Source organism: Zootoca vivipara, chromosome 6 (assembly GCF_965207765.1).
Source record: "Zootoca vivipara chromosome 6, rZooViv2.hap1.1, whole genome shotgun sequence".
NCBI lineage: Eukaryota > Metazoa > Chordata > Lepidosauria > Squamata > Lacertidae > Zootoca > Zootoca vivipara.
The window spans coordinates 13,438,226-13,465,578 of record NC_142589.1 but is presented as its reverse complement, the minus strand read 5'-3'; the positions used below and the strand labels follow the sequence as shown (position 1 = coordinate 13,465,578).

Sequence of the window (27,353 nt, the reverse complement as noted above, 5' to 3'; positions counted from 1 at the left end):
CGCGCCTAGGAACACAACCTTCAAACCTCTTACAAACCCCAGCATCGCCCCACCCACCTCTCTCAGAATGCGCCAATCCCCTTCCCGCTCCATTCATAAAATTAACATTGAAGCAAACTGTGCGCTGGCCCCACCTCCCTTTCTTAAGTCATCGTGGGCTGAACTCTATTGCGCCAGCCGCCGCGCCCCCTTGCCTGCGTCGCAGGGAGCCTATCGCCGCTTCCGGAAGGGGACGACGTCAGAGCCGGCGTCACGCCTTCTTTTTTTTTTTTAGTTTTAACCTCGCAGCCGGCCAGGCTGCCTCGCGGTTGGCTCGTTATGCACGTGGAGCTGGCTGCCGGCGTCGCGTGACCTGGCTGGCTGTGTTGGCGCAGGCCCAGTTCTGCCTGGCCGTCCTCGGCATTGGAAGCAGCAGTAGGAACTGCGGGGATTGTGGTGACCGGACAGGCCGGCCCGGCAGGCAGGCAGGCAGGCAGGCAGGCATGGCCGGACCCACGCAGGAGAACAGCACGCTGCTACATCTCTTCGCTGGAGGGTGAGTCCTTCTCCCTCATTTTATTCATCTTCCTGGGCTCAACCTTAAAGCGTTAGGTTTTCTCTCCCCCACCCTCATTCATTATTCCCCCTCCCATACTTTATTCATTAATCTCCCCCATCCATCCCCTTCTTCCTCCATTCATCAATCTTTTGTAAACCGCTTTGAATTTATTTGTTTTTACGATCAATCGGTGTGTAAATTTTTATGAAATAAATAATAAATAAATAAATTATTCCCTCTATTTATTTCTCTCACATGCACCCCTTCTCCCCATTCATCTCTTCTTTATTGATTTCGTACCAGCCCTTTTGACCACTACTCTCCTTTTCCTCACTGAATTTCCATTTATTTGTTGTCGCAAGGACTTCATTCTGTCTCTCTTTATATATTACCCTGCTGTCTTTTATGTCATTATCGTCTTCCTACCTATTTTCTCATCCTCCTCTTTCAAAGGGGGTGGGGAGGGGATAAAATAGCGCTGTCAGTGGCTACTGCACACCATGGCTATGCTGTGCTTCCATGGTCAGAAGCAGTAAAAAGCTAACGCTTCTGAATACCACTTGCCAGAAACCACAGAAGGGTAGAGGGTTCTTGTTCCTGCTTGCAGGCTTCCCATAATGGGCACCTGATTGACCACAGTGAAAACAGGATGATGGACTAGATCAGGCATCCCCAAACTTCGGCCCTCCAGATGTTTTGGACTACAATTCCCATCATCCCTGACCACTGGTCCTGTTAGCTAGGGATCATGGGAGTTGTAAGCCAAAACATCTGGAGGGCCGCAGTTTGGGGGTGCCTGGACTAGATGGGCCACTGGCCTAATCCAGCAAGGCTTTTCTTACGTTTTCCTCCATTTACCCCTTTCCACATTCTCCTCTTCTTTCTTCCTACCTTTCCTCTAGTTTGCTTTTCTCTTCCGTGACTTCAAAATGGTACATCCATATACAGGCGCAGCCTACCTCTGAGGTCCTGAGAATGCCTGCTAAGGAGTGCCCAGCAGTGCACATTCTATTGGAAGCAAAATGCTTGGATAAATGAACCTTCCATCAAACCTAGTAGGCCTTGTTTATTTATAAGGAAACACAAACATACACATGTGCTCCCCACACACTTCATAACCCCTTGCTGGTGATAGCTTGTGGCATTCATATATTGCTTTAAACTGTCTGTTGTGTTTGTACACATGTGGCCTAGTGGTTAGGGCAGGGGTACAAGAGCCTGAGGCCCTCCAGGTGCGTTTGGGTTCCATCTCCCATCATCCAGCATGTCCAATAGTCAGGGGTCATCTGGAAGCCTGCGGGTTCCCCTTTCTTGGGTTTGAGTGTCAGACTGCAAGCAGGGAGATCTGGGTTCAAATCCCCCAATTGGACCATGAACCTCAGCAGGTGCCCTTGAGCCAGTTTGCCTTCCCATCAGCTTGATCTACCTCTCAGGATTATTGTAATGGTCAAATATGCACATTTGTCAATGAGAATCAGCACTGCGTTGAGCTCCTTGAAGGAAAGGCAGGCTACAAATGTAATAAAAATAATAATGCACTTACAGCAGTCCTGTGAGGTAGGCCAGTTTACTTATTCCCTCATGGCTAGTGCCTTAAATGGCTTTCCAGAACGTTGGAAAAAATTATGCAGGGTGTGCCATTTCATTGCTGTTTGTCATGAGCATCCATGTATAAATGCAGGACTCTGTCCTTTTTGTTAGCTTTCCAGAAGGTTGTGATTGGACACTGGGCTAGATGGATCTCTGATCCAGCAAGGCCCTTTTAATTTTTTGTCATTTACTTTCCCAGTGGAGCAAGATCAGACCTGTGAGTAGTCAGCTTATTGTGTGGCTTTCAGCAAGCTGCTGGCTCTCTCAGCCACCACTACCCCCATCTGTAAAATGGGACCAACATATCTCAGTGAACAGTAGAGCTTTTCAAGTACTTCACAAATGAAAAGTGTACATTATAAGAACAATGGTCTAAAGTGGTTTTGGGCTACACCTGCAGCCACAACTCACTGGTGGGGTGTCTGCTTTGCATGCAGAAGCCTCCTGGTTCAATCTCTGATGGAGGTAGGACTGGGAGAGAATTTGTGCCTGAAACCCTGGAGAGCTGCTGCCAGTCAGTGCAGACAATGGGACAGTTGTATTACTCTGTATAAGGCAGCTTCCTATGGACTACAACTCCCAATGCAGTTGTAGTCTAAGACTTCTGGGGGGCACCAGGTTGGCAAAGTCTGCTTCTATTATTTCCCAAGGCAGGTTTATTGCATGCATTGCAAGGTTGGGGCAGGCCCATTCCTCTTGCCACCCTGGGCCTAATGGATACCTGAACAGGCATGACCAGATCTTGGGCAGGAATCTGGGGAGATTTTAGAATGTGTCTGTGGTTGGTTGGTTTGGAGGTACCGTATCCTGTCTTTTTTAATTGTCTTGAAAGTGAAAATAAAAGCATTTCTATTATTTTAAGTCATTGTTCTATTCAGAAAGGACTTCCACGTTCTGGAGATGTGGGTTTCCCGGCTTGCTTTTTATAGACAACTAATCTGGGAGTGCAGAAACACTAAATTGTGTGTGATCCATCCCTCCCTCCCTCCCTCCCAAGTCTGCTTCATGCATGTGCTTATTTGTGGTTAGCAAAGTGTAGGGAAATCCTGCTCTCCCCTCCACCACTACCCAAAAAACCCCAGCTAGCTAGCTTAATCTTGGCTTTCGGCTCCCCCTTTTCTTTTCATTTGTCACGCTTTAGGCAAATACTGCATTATAAATTGTTGCTTCCTGGCTGCAAGTCCCACGCTGCCTTGTCTGCTCTGCACTGGTTCTTGGGCAAAGAGGGATGTTATACGGATATATCTGTCCAAGTGTTGCATCATTCCAGGATGGAGCAGAACTGAGGCACCTTTGTGTTTTGTAAGCAAGAGTGCTGTCTGGGTATCTTTTTGTGCAGCACGCTGTGAGTGTGGTGTTTTGATCCATGGTGACGGAGGAAGGACCCTGGATCTCAGATCTAGGTCTCTTCTTACATGGGAAGTAAACTCAGCTTTTAAAAATAGAACCAACTTCTAAGTAAGCAGAGCACATTCCCATGAATATTTATGAGGAAGGGACGTAGCTCAGAAGGTCCCTGATTCGACCCCAATCCCCAGGTTAGGGGTTGGAGATACCCTGCCTGAAACCCTGGAGAGTGGCTGCCTGTCAGTGTAGGCAGTTCTGCGTTAGATGGAGCAATGGTCTGACTCTGAATAAGGGAACTTTCCTGTGTCTACACAGAAGGAAGTCTGCATTAGTGCTTTCTCCCATATAGATGCACATAGGATGCCATGCCAGCCTCAATATCATTTGGGATGGATCTGTGTTCTGTTTTTAGAAAATGTGCCCTCTGTATGGGGAGGGAATTACAGACTGACACTTAATCCCTGAACTGTGGTGGTGGTGGTTGTTGTTGTTGGTGGTGGTGGTGGTGGTGTGTGTGTGTGTGTGTGTGTGTGTGTGTGTGTAAATGCTGTGTTTTCTCCTCTTGTGTGCAATGGTCTTCTTAAAATGGTAACTCTTCCTTTGTTATTACATCAGTGCCTCAGGAGTTTCAGTGCTGTTACTTGCAGACTGAACTAAGACAGAGGATTATTTCCCCGCATTGTATGCATTAACTGGCTTTCTAATGACAGGTTATCTGTCTGTGTCATCAGAGACTGTTTTGTGAATTGTCAGCATTCAGTACATACAGTAATTAGCACTTTCTGTAACTTCCTGTGTTTCATCTCCCTTTGACTTCGCTTTTACGCTCCTCCCACCTGGCCAGGTATACACAGTCACATCAATACCATGCATTCAAAGCTGTGACATTGATGAACATGGCTAACCTTTCTGAAATTCATAGAATCGTAGATTTGTACCCTCAAGGGTCATCTAGTCCAACCCCTTGCAATGCAGGAATCACAGCTAAGTGATTCCTTATTCATGTTATTCTTTCATATACTTTGTGTGATGCTTTATAAAATGTGGAGCCAGTGCGGCATAGTGCTTCATTTCTCAAACTTCACCCTCCCTTGCCACTGCTAGCTATGGATGATGGGAGTCCAACAACTTGGAAGCCCATGTTTGATAAACCCCAGAGAGTGTTAGACTAAGACCTGGGAGAGACCAGGGTTCAAATCCCCACTTGGCCTTAGGTGTGACCCTCTGCCAGTCACTGCCTCTCAGCCTAGCCTACCTCACAGGATTGTTGTGAGGATAAAATAAGGAGGAGGACTATGTACTTCACCTTGAGGTGGGATATAAATGTAATAAAATATACTGTTACTCAGTGTAGACCCGCTGAATTGATGGACTTGTGTTAGCCATGTTCTTTAATTTCAGTGTGTCTACTCAGTGTAGGACGGACATTGGATGCAACCCCCAGAGGTTTGGATTTGGTTTCAGGGGACCCACAGGGATGAAGCCTTTGTAACAAAGACTCTTTTATTTTAGTTTAATCCAAGACATCATTGCACCCAAGGAGGGTCCATTGAGTTGAGATTCCTGCATTGCAAGGACCCTCAGGCCCGTTCCAACTCTACAGTTCTATGATTGTGTGAGTTCGATAGACCTTCCTTCCTGGGAAGTGTGCTTAGGATCACACTTTTGAAATACAGGAGGCAGTTTTCTCAGTATCTGCATTCCTTTGCAAGCTTTTATTTTCCCACCCTCTCCCTCCTTTGCAAATCTGTATAAATAATTACTTATGGCTTAGATTCTCTCCACTGCAAGATGATGGAATCCAGGATGAAAGGGACTTAATTAGCTAAAGGGCTTCTTGCCTTCCTTTATATAAAGCTGTCCTTGCCAAGGCGGAATGCCAGTATAGCAGCACTTTCTCCCTGGTGAGGTCTTGAGACTTGGACCTGCATGTGGAAACCCTTAATAGGTTGTGGTTGTTAAAACAATTAGTCCAGTCCCCCCCACACTACCTTTTTGCTATTTTGCAGAATTCTGCTTGCATATATTTATATATCTGTGTGTGTTCAGTATGTATCTTCAGAGCCATCATTTGAGGGAGTTGTATTGGGTCTGGACTCTGCCCCCCCCCAAATTAAGCACTAGCTCCTGAATATGCAGCTTGGCTCACTGACTGCTGTGAGTTGCCAAGATCTATTTTGGAAGCAGATCGCCCCACCTCAGCAAGGGTGCTGCAGAGTTTGAAAGGTTCAAAAAAGGGCACCCAGAATGATCGAGGGGATGGAGAAACTCCCTTGTGAGAGGAAAGGTTGCAGCATTTGGGGCTTTTTAGTCTAGAGAAAAAGCAAGGCAAGAGGTGACAGGTGTCTGAAGTGATACATGGTCTGGAGAAAGTGGATAGAGGAAAAGGTTTTCTTCCCCTCTCATAACACTGGGACCCATGGACATCCCATGAAGCTGAATGTTGAACGATTCAGGACAGGTAAGACAAAGCCTTTGTTCATGCAGCACATAGTTAAACTATGGAACTCACTCCTGCAGGTCGAGCCAATGATGGCCACCAGCTTGGATGGCTATAAAAGAGAATTAAACAAATCTGTGGAGGATATGGCTATCGACAGCTACTAGACATGGTGTCTCTATCCTCCCAGGGCTACAATTCTCAGAATGGTTGGACAATCGGTCCCTCTTCACAGGGAACACTGGGAGTTGCAGCTCTGAGAGCAGGCAGGGGTCTCCTAAGGAACTCCCAGCACCCTGAACAAACTACAGCTCCCATAATTCTTTTGTGGGGAAGCCATGACTGTTTAAAATGGTGACATCGTGCTTTAAATGTATGGCATGAATGTCACCCTGGTTTTTGTCCTTTGGGGTAGGCTTGGTCATAATTGCCTCAGTGCAGGGCCTTTTGTTGTGGTGGCTCCTCCTCTCAGAGGTCTGCATCTTTCCTGCATCATCTCTCATTTGTGGGTGAAAACTGTTCCATCCCATCAAAGCATTTGCAAATCCTCACCATCTTTATCTCTTTTGTGTTTCTTCAGTTATTTTGTGTGGACTTCATGCAGTGTTTTAAAAAAATCAGACCATCATCATAATCCATTCATATTGCAAGGCAGTCTCTTAATGTAATGTAAATAAATGCTCAAAAGTGTGCCTTGAAGTTATTCCTTCCCTTAGCCATGGGAATCTGTTGAGGGAATAAAAAAATAGTTCTCTAGGTGCCAACATTATTTTAAGATGTCTAGGCAACCAGGCACATGGGGTTTTCTAGCTCTGCAGTACAGTCAATAATTGCTGTTCCAAGCTAAATGGTTTCTCCTTCACTTAAGCAGAGAAGATCCTTGGGCAAAGTTCCTTTCAGCAGTGTTAGGAACTCAGATATATTAGCTAATAACCAAATGGCACCTTAAACCTATATAGCTGCCCCATAGCAAAAGGAAACCAGTGTGGTGTAGTGGTTAGAGTGTCAGACTAGGAACTGGGAGATCAGGGTTCAAATCCCCACTCAGTCATGAAGCTCACTGGGTGACCTTGGGTCAGTCACAGCCCCTTAACCTACCTCACAGGGTCATTGTAGGGATTAACTGAGGAAGGGGGGGGGAACCATGTACTCGTTGGAGGAAAAGGTGGTATATAAATGTAATAAATAAGTTGTTCTGCTTACAAAAGCTGGAGGGGCCAGCCAGATGGAGAGGTCAGTTGCCAACCTGGCACCCAGAGACCTCCGTGTGGTTGCAATTGGACTTGTGCCTGTCATAAAACGCACCTGGCAAATTTTTGACACTGCCTTAAAGAGAGGGTCTATTAATGGTGAATGGAGGGTATTGTTGTTCCGCCAATCTTTACCCCCCCCCCTCTGACCATCGCTTGTACATGACCCTTGGGCTGAGCCAGGCTTTCTCTTTTCTCCAGCCCACCACCCTGCTGCCCAGCAGTGGTCCTCCCGATGCTTCTGGGAAGTCCGAAGGCAAATGCTTCTTCCCTGCCATTTGTCCTTGGTCCCTAGCATTTAAAGGTAGACTGCCTCTGACCCAGGGTGATCCATTCAGTTAGCATGACTGCTGGTTGTTATGGGACCTCTCCCCACTCAAAATGCTGTCAAAAGCCATCAGTCATTTGCAATAAGTTCCATGAGCTGCTTGTGCATTATTTGTGCAAAAAGCATTGGCTTGTGTCCTGCTAGGTTCTGCTCAGAGGTGGCCCACTGAAATGAACGGGTTGCCTCCCATGTTAGTCCCACATGGGTGAACTTAGGCTCGCTAATTTTAGTTAGACTACTCTGAGTAGGAGTAACGTTGGCTGCAGGCCATTGTCTTTGCTAAATTCATGGCATTGCTTGCATTATAGTGCTGAAGGGAGCTGGTGTTGGCAGTTTCCCTTTGCTTTAATATATATCTGGCAGCAAACAAAGCAGCAGGAAAAAAGTCAGTTCCCCCTCCCCCCGTTTCAAGTTGAGCTTGTGGGGCAAGAGGGAGACCTGTCTGGGCCTCCCTTCACCCAGCTTAAACACTAATCAACCTGAGTGGCAAAGAGTTTGTTTTATTTTACTCTTTATTGTTTTACTGAATGTTTAAAATGGGGGGGGGGGGAGGTTAGCAGCCTCTTTTATCTTCTTGAGAGCCACATTCCTGCATGAGTGGGTGTAAATAAAAGTGATGGATGGGGCCAGAATCAGGGGCCCCCTTTTTCATTTCCTTGGTTCACCCCCTGTCCTGCAGTCCTTAATTTTCCTCCCTCCTCTCTCTGGCTCACCCCACTTCCTTTTTCTTTCTCCCATCCCATGCAGCAAGCCACTGGGGGCTCAGGAGATCCTAGAATCATAGAATTGTAGAGCTGGAAGGCACAGTGAGGGTCATCTAGTCCTATCTCCCTGCAATGTAGGAGGCTCCACTAAAGCAACCGTGACAGATGTCCATCCAACCTCTGCTCAAAAGCTTCCAATGAAGGGGAATCCACTGTGTCTCCTAGGAGACTGTTCCACTGTCTAACAGCTCTTGCTGTTAGAAAGCTCTTCCTGATGTTAAGTCAGAATCTCCTTTCTTGTAACTTGAATCCATTGGTTCTGGTCCAACCCTCTGGAGCAGGAGAAAACAAGCTTGTTCCATCTTCCATTTGACAGCCCTTTAGATATTTGAAGATGGCTAGAACTGATCGTTTGTGGATGGCTTTTGAAAGGAGGCTGAGGCCCACAGATTGCCCACCCCGGTAGTAAAAGCATCCATCCCTTCCAACAACACCTGGGACAAATAGGAACATAGAAAGCTGCCTTACAGCAAGTTGGACCATTGATCCATCTAGCTCAGCCTAGATGCCTACTGGTTGGCATCAGCTTTCCAGGGTTTCAGGCAGGGGACAATTCCCAGCCGTACCTAGGAATGGAACCTGGGAGGTTCTGTGCGCAAAGCAGATTCTCTACCACTGAGCTACAGCTGTTCCCTTAAAATATATGAACAAAGGACGCTGCCTTATACTGATTAGGCCATTGGTCCATGTAGCTCAGTATTGCTTGCAGTGATTGTCAGTGACACGAGATGTCAGCTTGTGATGGATGTCTCCCTGTACCTGCTGCAAAAACCCTCTTTTTGACCCCCCCACCCCACTTTTTTGCTTTTCTGAAGTCCTCCTCCATTCCTCTGCACATCTGAGATGTTTGGCTCTTCTTTGGAATGATGCAAAATGTTTCCCTTGGATCCGCAGCAGGCTGATTTTCAGTAGCTTTCCTGGTTTGGGGGCAGAAATGTGGAAAAAGGAACAACCCCACCCCCAGTGCCTGCAGAAGTGGTTGCCGCAAAGGATAATTATTCTGCAGAGCCGGTTTGCACCGGCTGTTCCAGGCCTCCAGAGTTGCTCAGTGTGCTTTGTTGAAATCCACAGTGACATCTGTGAACCGTTCATGCTGACGGTGCAGCAATTAATGCGGTGGCGCATGGGGTTGTAGGTGTACAGCAGAGGGAACGGCTTGCGTGCCCAGGACAGCTCTTTGATTTAATACATTGGCTAAGATAAGATATCTTTATTGTCATTGTCCCCTTGCGGGAACAACGAAATTACTCGGTTGCTACATCCACTCAGATAAAGCATTCCGCATAATCCAAAATTACAAAAAGCTAATTAAAAACAGTAATTATACTACAAAATGACAAGTAAAATAAGATGACTTCAAAGTCCGGGCTTTCCATTTAAGGCCAAAATTGCTCTAGAGAAGAAACTGTTCCTGAGACGGCTCGTTCTTGCCTGCATTGTTCTATATCTCCGTCCTGATGGCAGGAGCTGAAAGAAATGGTGACCAGGGTGCGTTGGATCTCTTGATATATCTAGTGCTTTTCTATGGCACCTGGTGGTGTAAATTTGTTCTAAGGTGGTGAGTGAGCAGCCAATAATGCTCTCTGCTGTTTTAATAATTCTACACAGCCCTGCTCTGTCCTGGGAAGTACAGCTTCTGTACCACACACATAAACCGTACGTGAGCACGCTCTGTATGGCACAGTGATAGAAGGCAAGCAGCAGCTTTTGTGGAAGATGGTTTTTCCTTAAAATTCTCAAAAAATACAGTCTCTGCTGCGCCTTCTTCACAAGCCCCCTTGTATTAACACTCCAGGACAGATCCTCCTGTAACTCAATGCCTAGAAATCTAAACGTTGTTACCCTCTCCTTGGTTGAGTGAATGATGTGAGTCTTTGTTGGCATTTTTTTTAATGGTCCTATTGGGTAATTGCTAGCTTAATCTAGAAGCATAGTAAGGTGCTTTATAGAGAGGCAAGCCATTGGGTCCATCTAACTCTGTATTCCCAACACTGCCTGGAGATGCATTTCGGGGTTGAGGCTGGAAACTTTGGCATGCAGAGCTGACACTCTTGTCACTGAGCTGTGACCATGGGAGGCTTTGTGCAAAACATCTGGAGGGCACCAGGTTGTCAATGGCTGCTTTAAATCGGTCTTGTAGTTTATACTTCTCTTTTGCAAAGCACTTGAAAAGCTTTTGTGTGGTTGCTGAGGTCCACTTCCCCATTTAACAGATGGGGTAAATTGAGACTGAAAGCCAGCAGCTTGCTCAAAGCCACAGTGAGCCACAACCCTTCTCCCTACCTCCTACCATATGGAAACTGATTTGAGTGCACGAAAAGGTATGCAGTTTATTGAACTATACCCATGCTTCCTGGAACTTGCGTACAGGGGATTAGGTTACCCTTAGGACCCCTTCCAACTTTGCAGTTCTATCATTCTGCGACCACTTTTGCCCAGGATGCAAGCAGACCTCCAATATGCTTGGGGGCTAAGTCTCTCCCAAACCATAGCACTTTTATCACCTCTACTTGTAGATGCCAGGGATCAAACCTGGTACCTTCTGAATGTACAGCTTATGCCGCTTCCATTGAACTATGAGGCCATCCATCTGCAATGCTCCCTTTCGATATATAAAACTAGGCGTGGGGAGCAGTATCTGTGGAGAAGGTTTAAAAGAGTTTGAGCCTGGCAGAAGAGGTAAACAGCTGGTGCTCTGAGGATGCCTGCCAAGTCTTGGAGAGAAGTTGGAATGTTTTGCAAAACATGATATCACTCGCGGGGGGCTCGTCGGAGGGTGTGTGAGTGTGCGTGCAATCAAAACATTCTTCACACTAAACAGGGCGGCTAGAGGAGCATGCCAACACGCCTGGTAACCTTGTGTCTTACTTTTAGAAGGAAGCCCACAGAAGGCCAACTTACTGGTTGACGCACCATGATGCCGTCTCTGTGTGCGCACATGTGAATGAGCCGGTTGCTGATTTTTGCTAGGGAAGGGTTTGACTTTCTTCCTCTATACATAAAAAATGTAAGGCTGTCATCACGCAGCCCCCACTGGAGGATTTGCAGAGCCGTATCACAAACCGGGATTTGCATGAAGAACAATCCAAGAGGTCAAGAAAAGAAAGCTTAGTGGTTGCATGGGGTGGGAAGGGGACACTCTAGGGAGTGAAGGTTAGGGAATGGCAGTGGGGTTGGTGAGTAGAGCGAGTTGGAGCACAGCCCCTAGTATGGTGCATACAAATATAAGGCCACAATTGTATTTCTCCCCCGGTCATGTTCAGTTATGGAACGCATCATTTGCTGTTGCTTCATCTGCCAAAGGTAGCCCCCACTTCCTTTTTTTTAATATGCCTAATCTCATCTGCACTGGGGTTTGCCGTATCTGAATGCCATGCTGTGCTTTCAGTTGACAGTGTTGCTGCGGAAAGAGGAAGGAAAACGAGTAATGCAATACCTGAAAATATTAGTGTGCGTGTTTACAGTAGATGGCTTGAATTGTACAGTAATCAGTGGGTGTTTTGAGTTTGTTTTGTTTTAAGTGTACTGTAATCTGATACGCTTGTGTCCTGTCTTATGTTTCTGTGTACATAATATATATATATATACAAAAAACAAGCTATTACAGATCCTACATTGCGGAATTTCAGAATTAAGATGCAGTTCAGCTAGTTTGTGGAGGGTGGGAAGCTTAGCAGCAGGAGCTTATTTGAACAAATTAGCTTTATGGAGCCTCCGTTTACAGAGGAAGTCTATCTTTCAGGGTGCTTAGGATAAATAACGGGGAGACATCTGTTGCTTTCATGCCCTGTCTTGTGGGCTTTTGGGAGCCATCTGTCTTGCTGTCATTTGCTAACCTGATGCTGGGCTCAGTTTGTTTTGCAATTTATTACTGCATTAAATAAAGAAATGGAAGGGAAGGCTCAGGACAGACAAAAGTTATAGCATTTCTGCAAAACAATGGAATCCATCCCTACAAGAGGCAGTGAGGGCCACCAGTTGAGATGGCTTTGTCAAAGAGGATTAGACAAGTTCATGGGAAAGGCTCTCAGTGACTACTAGCCACAATGACTATGTTCTGCCTCTATCCTCTGGTGAGCACTGTATGTTTCTGGACAATGCTAGAAACTCAGATATATACGGTAAGCTACATGTCAAATGGCTCCTTAAACCAGAGTTAGTCACCAAAACAGAATGCCTAGTTGCCATTTTTGGGTCCGACAGCTCTGAAATTGTTTTTCAATACAGCTGTTTGATTCCTTAAATTCATTCTGATTGTGCAGATAAAATATACCGGATAGAATTCTACAGGATGTTTTGCTGGTGTGTGAAAATAGTCAAGAGCCAAGGATCCCCAGGCATACACCTCCAGATGGTGGAGATGACAGGATGGCGCCTGGGCATCTTCACTTGGTCGTAAGTGGCTGATAGCCAGGTGCAAAATGTTTCCCATTGGGGCATCTGGGTGGCCATTGTGGGAACAGGATGTTGAACTAGATGGGCCTTTGGCCTGATTCAGCAGGACTCTTTCTGCCTAACTGGAAACTTTTGTATACAGTAAACCAGGTGTGGCGAACATGTGACCCTCTAGATCGTGTGTTTATTATTTATTTAGACCAGCCTTTCTCAACCTTGGGTCCCCAGGTGCTGTTGGACTACAACTCCCATCATCCATAGCTACCAGGACCAGTGATCAGGGATGATGGGAGCTGTAGTCCAACAGCATCTGGGGACCCAAGGTTCAGAAAGGCTGAGCTAGACCTTTTGCACCCTGCTCTTCATCCAAAAAGGCTCCTACAGGGGCTTACACACCATCAAAACAGTCTCTGTCCACAGGCTTACAATCTTTTTTAAAAAATAAAACAACAACCATGACACACAAGGGGAAAAGGACAGGGAGGGAAAAGTGGGGAAAGAAAACTCGTGCACCAATTATTAAACAGTTTCTGAACTACAGCTCCTATGACCCCTCTCCACACCTAAAATTCAGCAACCTATGGAGATCCAAATGTTCCCCAGACCTGCAATTAATGATTGGGAGGGGGGGGGAGATCCAGGAACAAGAGTAAAGAGGGGTCTCAAAACCTTCACCTGCCAGCCAGTGACTTGGCCGGGGTGGGGGGGGGTCATCTGACTGTCAGTCCCCTTCTCTCCCTCTTGGTTTTTCCGTATAATTTTCACATGACCTCTTCTTGGCCTCCTTTGGCAGCAGGCGTAGCTGCTAAGAAGCTCTATAAAAAGCCCTTGGAGAAAAAGCTTAGCATCTTTGTTCCTTTTCTAAAATTGTATAACTGGGACACAGTGACGGCACCGTTGAAGCGAGTAGCCCATTTTATACACTGCCTTCATGTTACCTGCTTTTTTTGAAGGTGCTCCTGTGCCCACCCAGGACCCCATACCATGGCCTGACATCCAATGGATGCCAGCACGCAGTGATCACTGGATTAAATGGCGTGGCCAGGGGATCAGGCCACTCCTGTCATGCACACAAGGTTTTAATTGTCCTTCTTGGCAGTCCAATAATTGGATTTTTTTGCTGCCGCTTAGCCAAGGTTCTAGTCTCTTTGTTGCACAGAGATGCACGCAAGCCATGCATAGTGTTAAAACACGCAAGCCATGCATAGTGTTATTTCAGTAACCAGCATTCATTCCTAGGTGGACATGTTTTCTGTGGGTGTTTGTTTGTTTGTTTGTTGCACCTAGTCCCTCTTTTCTTCAACTAGATGTGTGCCCATCAGTTGCTTGCTGTAGTGTATTTGCAAGGTAGTGGGGTGCATGATGACCGCAGATGATGATGATGATGATTTATTTATTTGTACCCCGCCCAGCTGGCTGGGTTTCCCCAGCCACTCTGGACGGCTTCCAACAAAGATTAAAATACTGTAGATTAAAATGTCACACATTAAAAACTTCCCTAAACAGGGCTGCCTTCAGATGTTTTCTAAATGTCAGGTACACTGGTACCTCTACTTACGAATTTAATGCGTTCCAAACACACATTTGTAAGTCGAAAAAAATTGTAAGTCGAATCCCATAGGAATGCATTGGGAGAAAAAATTTGTAAGTCGAAGAAACCCTATCTAAAAATTTGTAAGTAGAAAAAATCCTATCTAAACCGCATCCAAGATGGCGGACAGAGCTCCATTTGTAAGTAGAAAAATTCATAAGTAGAGTTATTTGTAAGTAGAGGTACCACTGTAGTTGTTTTTCTCTTTGACATCTTATGGGAGGGCATTCCACAGGGTGGGCGCCACTACTGAGAAGGTCCTCTGCCTGGTTCCCTATAGCTTTGCTTCTCGCAGTGAGGGAACCGCCAGAAGGCCCTCAGCACTAGACCTCAGTGTCCGGGAAGAATGATGGGGGTGGAGACGCTCCTTCAGGTATACTGGGCCGAGGCCGTTTAGGGCTTTAAAGGTCAGCACCAGCACTTTGAATTCTGCTCAGAAACATACTGGGAGCCAATGTAGGTCTTTCAGGACCTTATGTGGTCTCGGCGGCCGCTCCCAGTCACCAGTCTAGCTGCCGCATTTTGGATTAGTTGTAGTTTCCGGGTCACCTTCAAAGGTAGCCCCACATAGAGCGCATTGCAGTAGTCCAAGCGGGAGATAACTAGACCATGCACCACTCTGGCATGGCAGGCAGGCAGGTAGGGGCCTTTGTTTGCGTTTTAGAGGTGCTCCGTTTTTTAAATCTTGAGACTCTCCCTCTCCCTCTCTTCATCTCCCCATGCTGATCCTCTTTTAGGTTCCATGGACATGTGAACAGCACAGGGCTTGTGTACCATGAGGGGGAGGATTGCGACCTGATTGTGTTGGCCTCGGCTGTATTTGCAGAGCTTGAAAGCCAATGTCAAACCTCTGGTTCTGTACACAGAGCAGAGAGAAGCTCAGATAACAGCTGGTCTTCAAAGGCCCCTAGTGTCTGTCATTCCATGGACTCTGCTCTCCCCCCCTCTCCCTCTCCCTCCCTCTCTCACACAGACCTGGTACCCAGGTTACAGGTGTGACACAGCAGCCAGGGATTGGGAGCCTTCAGCTCTCCAGATGTTTCACTATGAGTCCCATTATCCTTCACCATTGGTCATGCTGTCTGTGACTGAAGTTCGCTGCAGTCCACCTTTGCTGAACTACAACTTCCACCAGCCCCAGCAAGCATGACCAATGGCCAGGGATGGTGGGAGTTGTATGCAAGGCCAAAGGTTTCCCACACCTGCTTTAGACACAGGCCTTGCCCTCTCCATGCTTTTTGGACATAACCAGATCAGGTTGTTGATTTGTGCGAAATGAGGCTTCCCTGGTGCCTTGGCTTCTGGGAACATGCAAGAAGTTCCTTTTGGAGCACAAAGGGCAAAACGTTCTGCCCCTCTCCTGTCTTTGTCCAGGGCGCAGGTGGCGACGTGACCTACATGGCTCCTGTCTTGTTTATCTGGGAAGTGGCCCTTTTGATTGTGGAGCGATTTCTGAAGCTGCTTTGCCAGTGGTGGTTGGGTCACAGGGTCACAGGGGCAAGAAAAGCAAGTGATGCTCTAGTTTGGGAATGGGGAACCTGTTGAACTCCAGCTCCCAGCAGCCCCAGGATCAGGGATGATGGGAGCTGCAGTCTATCAACATCTGGAGGGCCACAGGGTCCCCAATTGTGGCATAGACAGCACTGAGCTGGATGGGCCAATGGTCTGGGTTGGTATACAAGGCAGCTTCCTAGGGCAAGTGGCTATGATTTGTATTCAGCTGTATAAAGTGCAACTAAATAAATTCTTGCTCCTATCTTTTTTAAAGAGTTAGTTTAGAAGGGACAGTTTCTTTTTTTCTGTGTCAAGGCCATGGATAAGCAGCTTTTGTTTGATAGCGTAACCATCAATGGGTTGTTATATGTGTGTGGTTTTTTAAAATCTAGGTTTTCAAAAGTTCAGGGGACCTTTCTTCCCCACCCCTCACCAAGAGTGCATTCTCAAATCAGTTGTGGAACCTCTTCTACATTGCAAAGGATTCTGGAGGAACATTATTATTTATTTAACTAAATCTGTATACCACGTCATTGTAAAAATTTGAAAATTGGCATTGTAATTATTTCATGGGAGTCAGAAGTTAAAAATAAGTTGGCCTACAAAAAAATTTCAGTATATAAAATAGAATTGACAGGTGGTAATAACGCATTTAGAAAATAAAACTGTGTGTTATACGTTAGGTGTCTGGATAAGCTAAACAAAAACAGTTATTAGGAGGTGCAAAAAAATGTACAGTGAAATTGCCTACCTAACAAGAGAGTAGTTGCTGCCACTCTGAAAGACTGACCGTTACTGCAGCACATGTAAGCATGCCAGTGTGGTGGATCACATGCTCAGGACTGAGGTCCGTGTGGTTTCTTCCCTTTCATCTGACGTCTTCTATGTTGGTTTTTTCCAGGTGTGGTGGGACAGTGGGCGCCATTTTCACCTGTCCGCTGGAAGTCATCAAGACGAGGCTGCAGTCTTCGAAACTGGCCTTCCGCACAGTCTACTACCCACAAGTCCAGCTGGGCACGATCAGTGGCGAAGGAGTGGTCCGTCAGACGTCCGTCTCCCCGGGCCTCATCCGGGTCCTGAAGTGAGTATAACGGGCTTGGCCAGCTAGAAATGTTAAGCAGCTCCACATGGTGCTAAACGGGGTCCCCCTCCTTTCACTGTGTCCTTGCTTTCTGTTCTTAACCCCGGACTGTCCAAATATGTTTTGCTTCATCTTCTCTCCCCTCTCTCACCCCCCCAAACTGCAGATCCATTTTGGAAAAGGAGGGGCCACGGTCGCTGTTCCGTGGGCTGGGGCCCAACCTGGTTGGAGTTGCACCATCAAGGTACGAATCTATTTATTGCATTCCTATCCTGCCATCTTTCCTACAAGGAGCTCAAAGTGGCGCACATGCTTCTCTTTTTTTTTATCCTCACAACAACAACCCTGTGAGGTAGGTTAGGCTGAGAGTGAGTGACTGGCCTAAGGGAGCTTCAAGGCTAAGTAGGGATTTGAACCCTGCTCTCCCAGGTCCTAGTCTGGCATTCCAGCCACAGCACCATACTGGTTCTCATCTTGCTTTTTAATCTTTCAGAAGCCTTTAATGTACTTGGCTTATAAAAGGTAAAGGTAAAGGTACCCCTGTCCAGTTGCAGACGACTCGGGGGTTGCGGCGCTCATCTCGCTCTATAGGCCGGGAGAGCCAGCGTTTGTCCGTGGACAGCTTCCGGGTCATGTGGCCAGCATGACTAAGCCACTTCTGGCGAACCAGTGCAGCACACAGAAATGCCGTTTACCTTCCCACTGGAGCGGTACCTATTTATCTACTTGCACTTTGATGTGCTTTCAAACTCCTAGGTTGGCAGGAGCAGGGATCGAGCAACGGGAGCTCACCCCGTCGTGGGGATTTGAACTGCCGACCTTCTTATGAGCAAGCCCTAGGCTCTGTGGTTTAGACCACAGCACCACCCTCATAACTCTGGTTATATAACTCACCAGAGACTTACCTGGTAGCGGCAAGAGGCAACTGCTACAATTTCCCACAGTCCTTCATAGCATCATTGGCCCAGGAGCATTGTGGGAGAAGTCAGCTTCTCAACAGTCCTGCTGGCAGGTAAATCTACTGCTGAGGATTCTGGGACAGGTGTTGGTGTTGGCAGACCTTGGCAGGGCACAGAGGGCACCTGCCCAAGGTTGCAGGGAGCCAAAACCAGGGCCTTAAAAAATATACAGTGGACTATTTCACTTGCTTGATAGAAATGTGTATTCTGCTCAGTCTTTGCGGTGTGTGTGTGTGAACCAACATTCATGCTGCTCAGAGAAGACCCATTGAAATTAAGGAAAATGACAAAGTTAGGTCTGTAAATTCTAAGGAGTCTACTGTGAGTAGGGTTAATGTTGGGCACAACCTCTAAAGTGGTATACATGCACAACAGAGGGAATCTTGGAGAAGTTCTGTGCATATTGAAGGCATAAATTTGGAAAAACCTTCTGAGTCCATGCCCTTTCCTAGGGTTTTATATTTATTTTATTAGATGTATATCCTGCCTTCATTCCATCATTTGTGGGGTTCTCAGGCACAAACCAGACCCAGACCAGTGATTAAGACATGTCTCCAGATCGTGTTGATCCTAAATATGAAATTCAGTATCTGAATAGTCTCGGCTCTCTTCCTTTAAAAAAAAAAATAAAGCAAGGTTTCTAGTCCTCAAGGTTGTCAAGATAGGCTTGAAAGTGTACATGGAATATGTGGTGAACATCTCAGCCAGAAGGGAGTCCTGAACAGGATTATCAGCAGTCAGGGTTGGCTGGGGTACTGCTTTAGAATCCTGCATAGCTCCTAAAACAGGCGAGATACTGCATAATAGGTGTGCATTTTGCAGTGGATTTTCAGTGTCTTAAAAACGACTTCCCAGTTTCTCATTTTTCTCCTTCTTGTACATGCCCCGCTCTGGCAACATCTTGCCATCTTCCAGCTTGCTGGACAAGCTTGCACACTCTTTTATTCTCCAGTCAGGGGTAATGATTTAATTGGGAAAGGGAATTTCTCCCCTTCTCCTGCAAAGGCTGACAGCTTAGCCCTGGCCAAAGGAGCCTTTCTCCTTGACAACAATACTGAGATCCCAGCTGAAAGATACATTTGTAGGTTTTGTTTCGGTTTTTTTAAAAAAGCCTTTCAGATGAGAATAGCAGCCTTGTTCTAAAGCTGGAACACTTTGCTAATGGCTCTGGCTCTGGGATCCTTCTTTGGCGCCAGAACTGGGGAGAAAGGAGAGGAGAGGTGGCTGTCCCTCCGCAGAAATAAAACGCTGACCTCCTTCTGTTTGCTTGCCAGGCCCTAAGGCACTATTGATACCCAGTCACTATTTATCTAGGCCTAAACTACCTCCAGGCCCAGCCCACCTATGAGGTGGGGTGAAGCCATTGCCTCAGGTGGCAGAAGTCCTCAAGGCCACAGGCTCCCTGCTGCCTCCAGCGCCAACACTGAAATCTCGCAAGATCTTGAGAAGCACGCGGGATCTCACGAGATTTCTGCAACATCTTGCCGGAAATCGGCACCAGTTCTGATGCCACTTCTCCACCACCAGCGAGACGGGCGGCAGGGTAAGGCGGAACTTCCTGTTTCGCCCTAAGTGGTGAAATGGGACATGCCACCCCTGCCTACCTTGCAGGGTTGTTGTGAGCACAAAAAGGGATTGGAGGCTGCCCTAGAGCTCCTTGGAGGAAAAATGAGATGTTAGTAAAATACGTAAAGTATTAGCTTAGTCTGCATTATTCATGTGTGTGCTGTATAAGAAAGGGAGGGCATATATTGCCACTCTTTTTGGCTAAGAAGGGCACAGCAAGTAATCAGAGCAGTGCAAGCCATCTTCTGGATCTGGTGAGTCCAGAACATCTCTGGCTGCGGGTGCAAAGCCTCTTTTCCCCACAATGTACAGCGTTTCTCGTAGCTGACTCGGGGTTTTTTTTGAGCTGTTGTGGAAAATGCATCCTGTGGGGCTGTTGGGAGTTGTAGTCCCAAACCACAAAGTGAAGTCTGTGCTCAGATGATCAGACAAGTGGAAAGTGTTTGAATAAAAATGGTCATTCTAACATTCTGCCTATTTTTGTTTGCCATATTATTATTATTATTATTATTATTATTATTATTATTAAGACGGGCTGCATGAGGTTTTTCTTTTTAATGAGGTTTGAAAAGGTGAGAGGCCATTGCTTTACAAGGGCACCCACTCTCGGTCAACCTGACTTTGCCTCTCCAATTTATGATTAGAACTCAGAGCCTTTTCCCCCACCCCTCCTCTTACCTCTCCCGCAGGGCCGTCTATTTTGCCTGCTACTCCAAAGCCAAGCAGCAGTTCAATAACATCTTTGTGCCGAACAGCAACATCGTCCATGTCTGCTCAGCAGGTTCTGCAGGTTTGTAATCCTAATCGAAGGGGATGTAGTTTACCAGCCAGCGCTTTTTATCAAGATGCATTGAACTGTGCCTCTATTGGGACCAACCAGGCTAAGGGGTTGGCAGCCTGGCAGCCTCAGGGTGTGGGTGGGAAGACCTTTTTGGCCCAACAGGCTGGATCTTTACCTCCTCCCCCTCCCCGCAACAGGATAACTTTGACAGGTGGGTGGGACCATCCACCTTGCAGTCATCTGACATCAGAATGCTAGCCGAGGCAGGTAGACTTGACTGGCGAGCAGCCTGGCTGCAAGTCCATTGTTATCATTAAATTTATTACTCACTCTTCACCAGCAGATCCCAGGGCAGGTTACACTGATTTAACATTTAAAACAGTTAAAATAGACGACAAATCACAGCTACAAGGTGGGCTCTGAAAACTCGTGTCTCAGGTGTCAAAAGCCAGGGTAAAGAGGTGCATCTTCAGCATTCGCTGGACGCTGTACAGCAATGAAGTCAGGCACACCTTTAAACTAGGAGTGAATAAATACAAGGCCAAATTCTAGATACAATTGTAGAGTTGGAAGGGACCACAAGGGTCATCTAGTCTATCCCACTACAATGCAGGAATCTTTTGCCTAACATGGGGCTCAAACCCACGACAATGAGATCAACAAGAGTCTCACGTTCTGCCACAAAGCCATGAGATCATGCTTGGTGTTGGTGGGCTGTGTATTTCATTTCTCAAATTTATATCCCGCCCACGCTCCCAAAGGAGCCTGGGGAGGTAGACACTTGTGTAATGAAAAAGTACAATTAAAAATAAAAGTGTATTTGAAAAATGTTAAAACTTTTGAACCAGGTGTAACCAAGTCATATGTTTGGGTCGGCCTTTCAAAACAGGAAAGGCGTGCTGAAACGAATGAGGTTAATTTCCCTAGTTATCACTTCCAGGTTTATTTATTTAAGGATTTTAAACAAACTGCTTAAAAAATAAACCTCTAAGCAGTGTACGTTAAATATTGCACCGAGTTTGGCTTTGCCTAACTGAAGCCATGTTTCCTTAATTTTGCCTGGTGTGAGAGTGACTTAAGAGAAGTGAAGTCTTGTTTGAACATTGCATGTATGTTTGAACGGTGCACGATCAGTCCAGTGGCCCATCTATTCCAGCATCCTGTTCCCAACTAGATGTCTGTGGGAAACCAGGAAGCAGAAACTGAGTGCAACAGCAGGGTTCTCCCCACATGTGATTCCCAGCTACTGACTTCCTCTTTGCGAAATTCCTTTCTTTCTGTTTTTTTTTTTTGCATTGGATCAGAAGTGCCAATCTCCAGGCCCAGAGCAGCTGTGTGTGTATTGCAGCCGCTCTCCAGTTACACAAGCTGCTATCCAGCTCAAGCCAGAGCAGAGCTTGAAATAAACCAAGTGTTACATGGGCCGCTTACATAACTTTGGAGACATGTGCCTTTCTGCAGAAAGCTACTGGGAAACGTGGATATACATCTCTATTAATTTGATCTGACCATTTTTCCTGCTCAGTTGGTTTTTACATGTTTCTACCACGTGTATGCAAATTTGCAGTGGCTGATGCAAATAATTGCCTGGCTTCCTGTTAACAGCTGAGTGCTGCTACTCAGAAGGAGAGCACTTGTTTTGCATGTAGAAGGTCCCAGGTTCAATCCCTGTCATCTCCAGGTCAGAAATGACTTTTTACCTGCAGCCCTGGTGAGCCACTGCCAGTCAGTGTAGACAACACTGAACTTTAGGGACCCAGTGGTCTGACTCCGTATAAGGCAGCTTCCCATTTAAATCAGTCCTTTATGCAGAACCATGAGGACTACTTTATTTTTTAGCAGGAGGGCCTTTAGCTCCGCGGTGGAACACCTGCATTGCATGCAGAAGGTCCCAGGTCCAACCCCCAGCATCTCCAGATAAAGGCTGGGGTACAAGTCCACAGAGCCACTGCCAGCCCATGTAAACAATACTGTGCTAGGTGGACTTAAGGGCCTGATTTGGTGTAAGGCACCTTCCTTTCAATCCCTGGGATCTGTTCCCTTCCCCCCCCCCAAAAAAAGATCAGGTAACAGGTGTTGGGAGAGATCACTTGTATGAGACTGTAGAAAAACACTAAAGTCAGAGTTGATAATGTTATACCTGATAGGCCAATGGACAGGTGATCTAAGGTAGTATCGCCCACCCTTTTTCCTCTGCCCCAAAGCCACCTCTGTTGATCACATCCAGAAGTGGACAGATGACTCAACAATGCCACCTAGAGCTCCTGCATAGGTGGTACACACACTTTCATGCATAGACGTTATCTGAATTTGTAATGGCAGCTTGAGATGTTCCACCTGTCCTGGACACAACTGAAACCTACAGGAAATGACAATGGGTTCTTTAAAAAATTGGAAGGGTGGATTTAGATTTGTGTTTAGTGCTGTGCACACACGCACAAAGGCATTTGGATACCTACTTTTAGACTGGTTTTCAAAAACGCTTTTCAGTCAAACTGTCCCCAGCAGAGATGAAAGAAACAACATTAAATAAACTATTTTCCATACAAGGACTGCAGGAGGTTCTTCGTCTTTGAAAAATGGAAGCTTTTGTCAGGCTGTTGCTCCATCTAGCTCAGTGCTGTCTGCACTGGCTTGCAGCGCCTCTCCAGGGTTTCAGGCAGGGAGTCTTTCCGAGCCCTACCTGGGATCTTTTTGCATGCAAAGCAGAGGCTTTGCCACTGAGCTACTTGTAAGTGATGTTCCTTGGATGTGCAAGAGATGCTTCTTCTCAAGTTAGAGCTGTATATTATCTACAGCAGGCATCCCCAAACTGCGGCCCTCCAGATGTTTTGGCCTACAGCTCCCATGACCCCTAGTTAACAGGACCAGTGGTCGGGGAAGATGGGAATTGGTAGTCCAAAACATCTGGAGGGCTGAAGTTTGGGGGTGCCTGATCTACAGTTTTATTACGTGGGCTTTGTGATTAAGCGGAATAAAAACCTTTCTAAATCTTTGTAGTTATTGGTTTGTTTTGTCCTTACTATGTATTTTGTGTTTTATCTTGTATTTTTAAGCTGTGAACCACCCTGAGATCTTTGGATGAAGGGCAGTATACATATTTAATACATACTTGAAATACGCGAGGTGGTACCTCCTGCAAGGTACCTGCTGCAGCAGGAAAGGCACACATCTTAAAAACCAAAACAACTATCTCTTTTCCTTGATGCTTCTTATCCATTTACAAACTTCTTGCAGACTACAGTGTTGTTGTTGTGAAGATTTGTATACCTCCCTTTATTTGTAGATAAAACACGCAAAATGCATAATAAAAATAAGAACAAAAATAAACCCATAATCCCCCCTCCCACAACACATTTAAAAGGGCATTGGATGTCAATCAGCCTGGCGCCTAAAGATGTATAATGAAGGTGCCAGCCGAACCTCCCTGGGGAGAGCATTCCACAAACTGCTGCTGCAGAAAAGGCCCAATCTTGTGTTGACACCGCTTGTAGAGGAGACACACAAAGAAGGACCTCAGGGGATGATCTCAGGGTCTGGGTAGCTTCATACAGGGACCCTGAGCTCTTGCGATCCTGAGCCGTTTAAGACTTTATAGATCAAAACCAGCACTTTGACTCGGGCCCAGAAACTACAGTAATTGGCAGTCAGTGCAGTCGATGACAGCCCTTTTTATTTAATATTTAATAGTTTTGTTTGCACAAAGAAATCTGCTTAGGAACACTGTAAGTTGTCATATACAACCAGGTTTGTACCATCGGTGCATGTAGTCCCAGGTTGGTCAATGCTGTGCCCTCCAGGTGGTGGGAGTGCAGCCCCCATCATCTCTTGAGTCCCAAGCTGCACTGACTGGAGCTGATGGGAGTTGGGAGTCTGGCAATATCTGGTGGGCCACAGGTTCCCCTTCCCATTTCTAAATAGTCTAAATAAAAGCCAGAGCAGATACTTGTGCTTCCTGCATAGTGGTCCTAGGAGCCTTTAGTCCAGGGTTGGGGATGCTGTGGCCCTCTGGATGTTTCTGAACTACAACTCCCATCATCCCTGACCATTGACCTAATGGGAGTTGTAGTCCAAAGTACATAGAGCTAGGATGGGGCCCCTGTGGCCCTCTGTGTTTTCCTGGACTACAACTTTGAACTACATCTCTGACCTTGGCCATGATAGCTGGGGCTCATAACGAGTTTCCCTGTCCCTGATTTGGTCCAATATCATCTACTTGTGTCTGGCATCTTACACAGACAGGGAGAGATCTTTCCACTCATTGCTAACCAATCTGCTTTAACTGACAATGTGCCCGGGACCTTCTGCAAGTTCCCTGTCACCAGGCTGCCTTTTTCCCGGCTGTCCTTTCCTTTTTCTCAGTGCTTTGACAAGTTAACCAATTTCCTTCTCCCTCATCTGTTTTGCAGCCTTTATCACAAACTCGCTGATGAACCCCATATGGATGGTGAAAACCAGGATGCAGCTGGAAAGGAGGTAATCCCAGGGGCTGAGCTGGTGAAAACAGCACCTAAGGGAAAGGAAGGTCTATTTGCAAAGGTTGCTCTGAAAGACAGGCATAGCTTGGGGGGGGGGCTTTTCTGCTTGGGGGCTGCATCTCATCCTGGGCCGCTGTCTCCCTCAGCTGTGTCACCTAGGGGCAGCCACTCCACCAAGCTGCCTCAGCAGGAGAGATAGGCAGGAGAAGACTTCTTTCATCACCTCCTTGCCTTTGAACGGTGTCAGCTGGTCTTTATGGGAAAAACTGTTTAGAAACAGTTTGGATTTTGGTTTTCCTCTTCCCTCCCTGTCCACTTTCCCTTGTGTGCTGTGTGTGATTGTTTGTTTTTTAAGATTGAAAGCCTGCAAGTAAGGGGACTGTCTTGTTTCGACAGTGCATCAGCCACCCTTGGAACCGTTTTGACCGAAGAGTAGGGTGCAAATCCTCTAAATAAATAAAGAAATATAAAGTGCCTTTTAAAATTGGAATAAATGGATGGTTATTCATTTTTCGGGATGGAGGGTGATGGGAGAAATTCTGGGTTGCAGCTAATGCTGGTTCTACAAGAGTAAATTCATGACTGGCTTCGGAGTCTAGTCCTCGTGGAGTAGGACTAGAACAGCTATAGACCATCGGTCACGTATGTTGATTCAAGTAAGGTACTGATTGCTGTCTCTCTCCACCCCACCTGCCTTTTTGCATTCCAGAGTCAGAGGTTCGAAGCAGATGAACGCGCTGCAATGTGCTCGCTATGTCTACCAGACAGAAGGAGTCCGCGGCTTCTATCGGGGCCTGACTGCCTCCTACGCTGGGATCTCTGAGACCATCATCTGCTTTGCTATTTATGAGAGTCTGAAGAAGCACGTGAGCGAGGTCCGGTTGGCCCCTTCTCCCGCTGGCGGGACAGAACGGAACTCCACAAATTTCTTCGGATTGATGGTTGCTGCTGCCATTTCTAAAGGCTGTGCATCGTGCATTGCTTACCCACATGGTACGTGAGCTGCACCCTTTGCTGGACTGGCTTCCATCCAGGCACTGACCTCCTTCAGTTCATCTTCCTGAGATTCCCTAAGCTATTTATTTATTCCCATTCATTCATTCATATTCAAGTTGCTAGCCCTTATGGTTGGTTGTACAACAGGGATGAGGAATCTGGTCCAGGCCTGGTGCCTGCCAGGGTCCAAATCTGACTGCAGGGCCATTTCCCCCAAACCACGCCCATCTGCCTGTCAGCTGATGTCGCTTGTGACATCTGGTCGATGGAAGGGCAGGGTTGAATCCTGCATTTGCTGTGAACATCTGTTCTCAGAGCGGGTGGGCTGGCATCCAAACTGAGCAGGATTTAACCCTAGGATTTAAGCAGGATTTAAACCACAGCAGGGAACAAAACTGGGATTTAACACACACACCCCTTGCACACAAACACTTATTCACTGATGGGGGGTGTTAAATCCTTTTCGGATCAGCTGAATTTCTTGCAACCCCCTTCCTGATTTGGGAAATGGTTTGCATGGAACCCCCTCCTAAAAGCAATGGGGCCCAACTCGGTTTTAGCATTGCCTTGAGACCCATGTTCAGGACTTGAAAGCACCTTGCACCAGATATTATTGTGGAATTGCCAGTTTTGATAAGGATCTAGCCCGTGGAGCTAAAATGGTTCCCAACGCCTGCTGGGAGGTATGCTTGAAAAGAGGATGCGTGATACCTGGTTGTTTGGTAGGTGTGCCCTTGTCCCCTCTTGCAAAACAAAATTCTGCAAAAACAGCAGCCTATGCAAATACAGAAAGTTCATATTCTAAACTTGTTTCTTACAAGCAAAACAGTTTGCCACTACACTATACCAGCAGCTAACTCTCTGAGGAAAACTTGAAATGGGCATTGCAGGGGTATGGGCTAGATGACCCTTGAGGTCCCTTCCAACTCTTCAATTCCTGTTATTCCAACAGCTTTAATTTGTCTCTCTTTCCTACCCTAGAGGTGATACGGACAAGACTACGGGAGGAAGGCACCAAGTACAAGACGTTTGTCCAGACAGCGCGGCTGGTGTTTCGGGAAGAGGGCTACTTGGCCTTCTACAGAGGACTCTTTGCCCAGCTCATGCGGCAGATCCCAAACACGGCTATTGTCCTGTCTACCTACGAGTTAATAGTGTACCTGTTAGAAGACCGAGTTAAGTAGCCGACCAAGACTTGAATTAAAAAAGCACTCAGACAAACAAACAAAAAACTGTTAAAACTTCCACAGGCCAGTTTCTTCTCAAAGAGCCGTTTCAAACAGTCGGACAGGACTGGAGAGTTGGAAAAATCATGGATCATTTTGCTTGATAACGCGCTCTCTTTTAAAAATTTTATTTTCTGCTCTCTTTATTTTCCTCCTTAGGGGATTCATGCTTTCTGAAAGGTGTTGATGTTTAAATGTTAATAGTTAATTATTACATTTTTTTAACTTAAAAGAGACGAGGTTCAGAAATTAAAAACGACAAAACTAAATTAAAATCACTATTTAATTTACATAACACACCTTGGGTCGTTCATCTATTACCTCCACCCCCCACCCCAATGAAGCAAAACTTGTTGGATGGGATGTTTGGAAGAATTGTTGTTGTTGTTTAGTCGTTTAGTCGTGTCCGACTCTTCGTGACCCCATGGACCAGAGCACGCCAGGCACTCCTGTCTTGCACTGCCTCCCGCAGTTTGGTCAAACTCATGTTGTAGCTTCGAGAACACTGTCCAACCATCTCGTCCTCTGT

At 46.4% G+C, this 27,353-nt stretch overlaps 1 protein-coding gene across 1 annotated transcript; it reads left to right on the top strand.

Annotated features, from left to right (window-relative positions):
* Positions 1-388: 388 nt before the first annotated feature.
* Positions 389-27,121, top strand: SLC25A33 (solute carrier family 25 member 33). The gene is made up of 7 exons (XM_035120076.3): positions 389-535; positions 16,639-16,818; positions 16,985-17,062; positions 20,033-20,133; positions 24,534-24,600; positions 25,312-25,595; positions 26,580-27,121. Exons 1-7 carry the CDS (start codon positions 483-485, stop codon positions 26,780-26,782), a joined length of 966 nt encoding a protein of 321 aa, XP_034975967.2. The 5' UTR covers positions 389-482; the 3' UTR covers positions 26,783-27,121.
* The last annotated feature ends 232 nt before the right edge of the window (positions 27,122-27,353 follow it).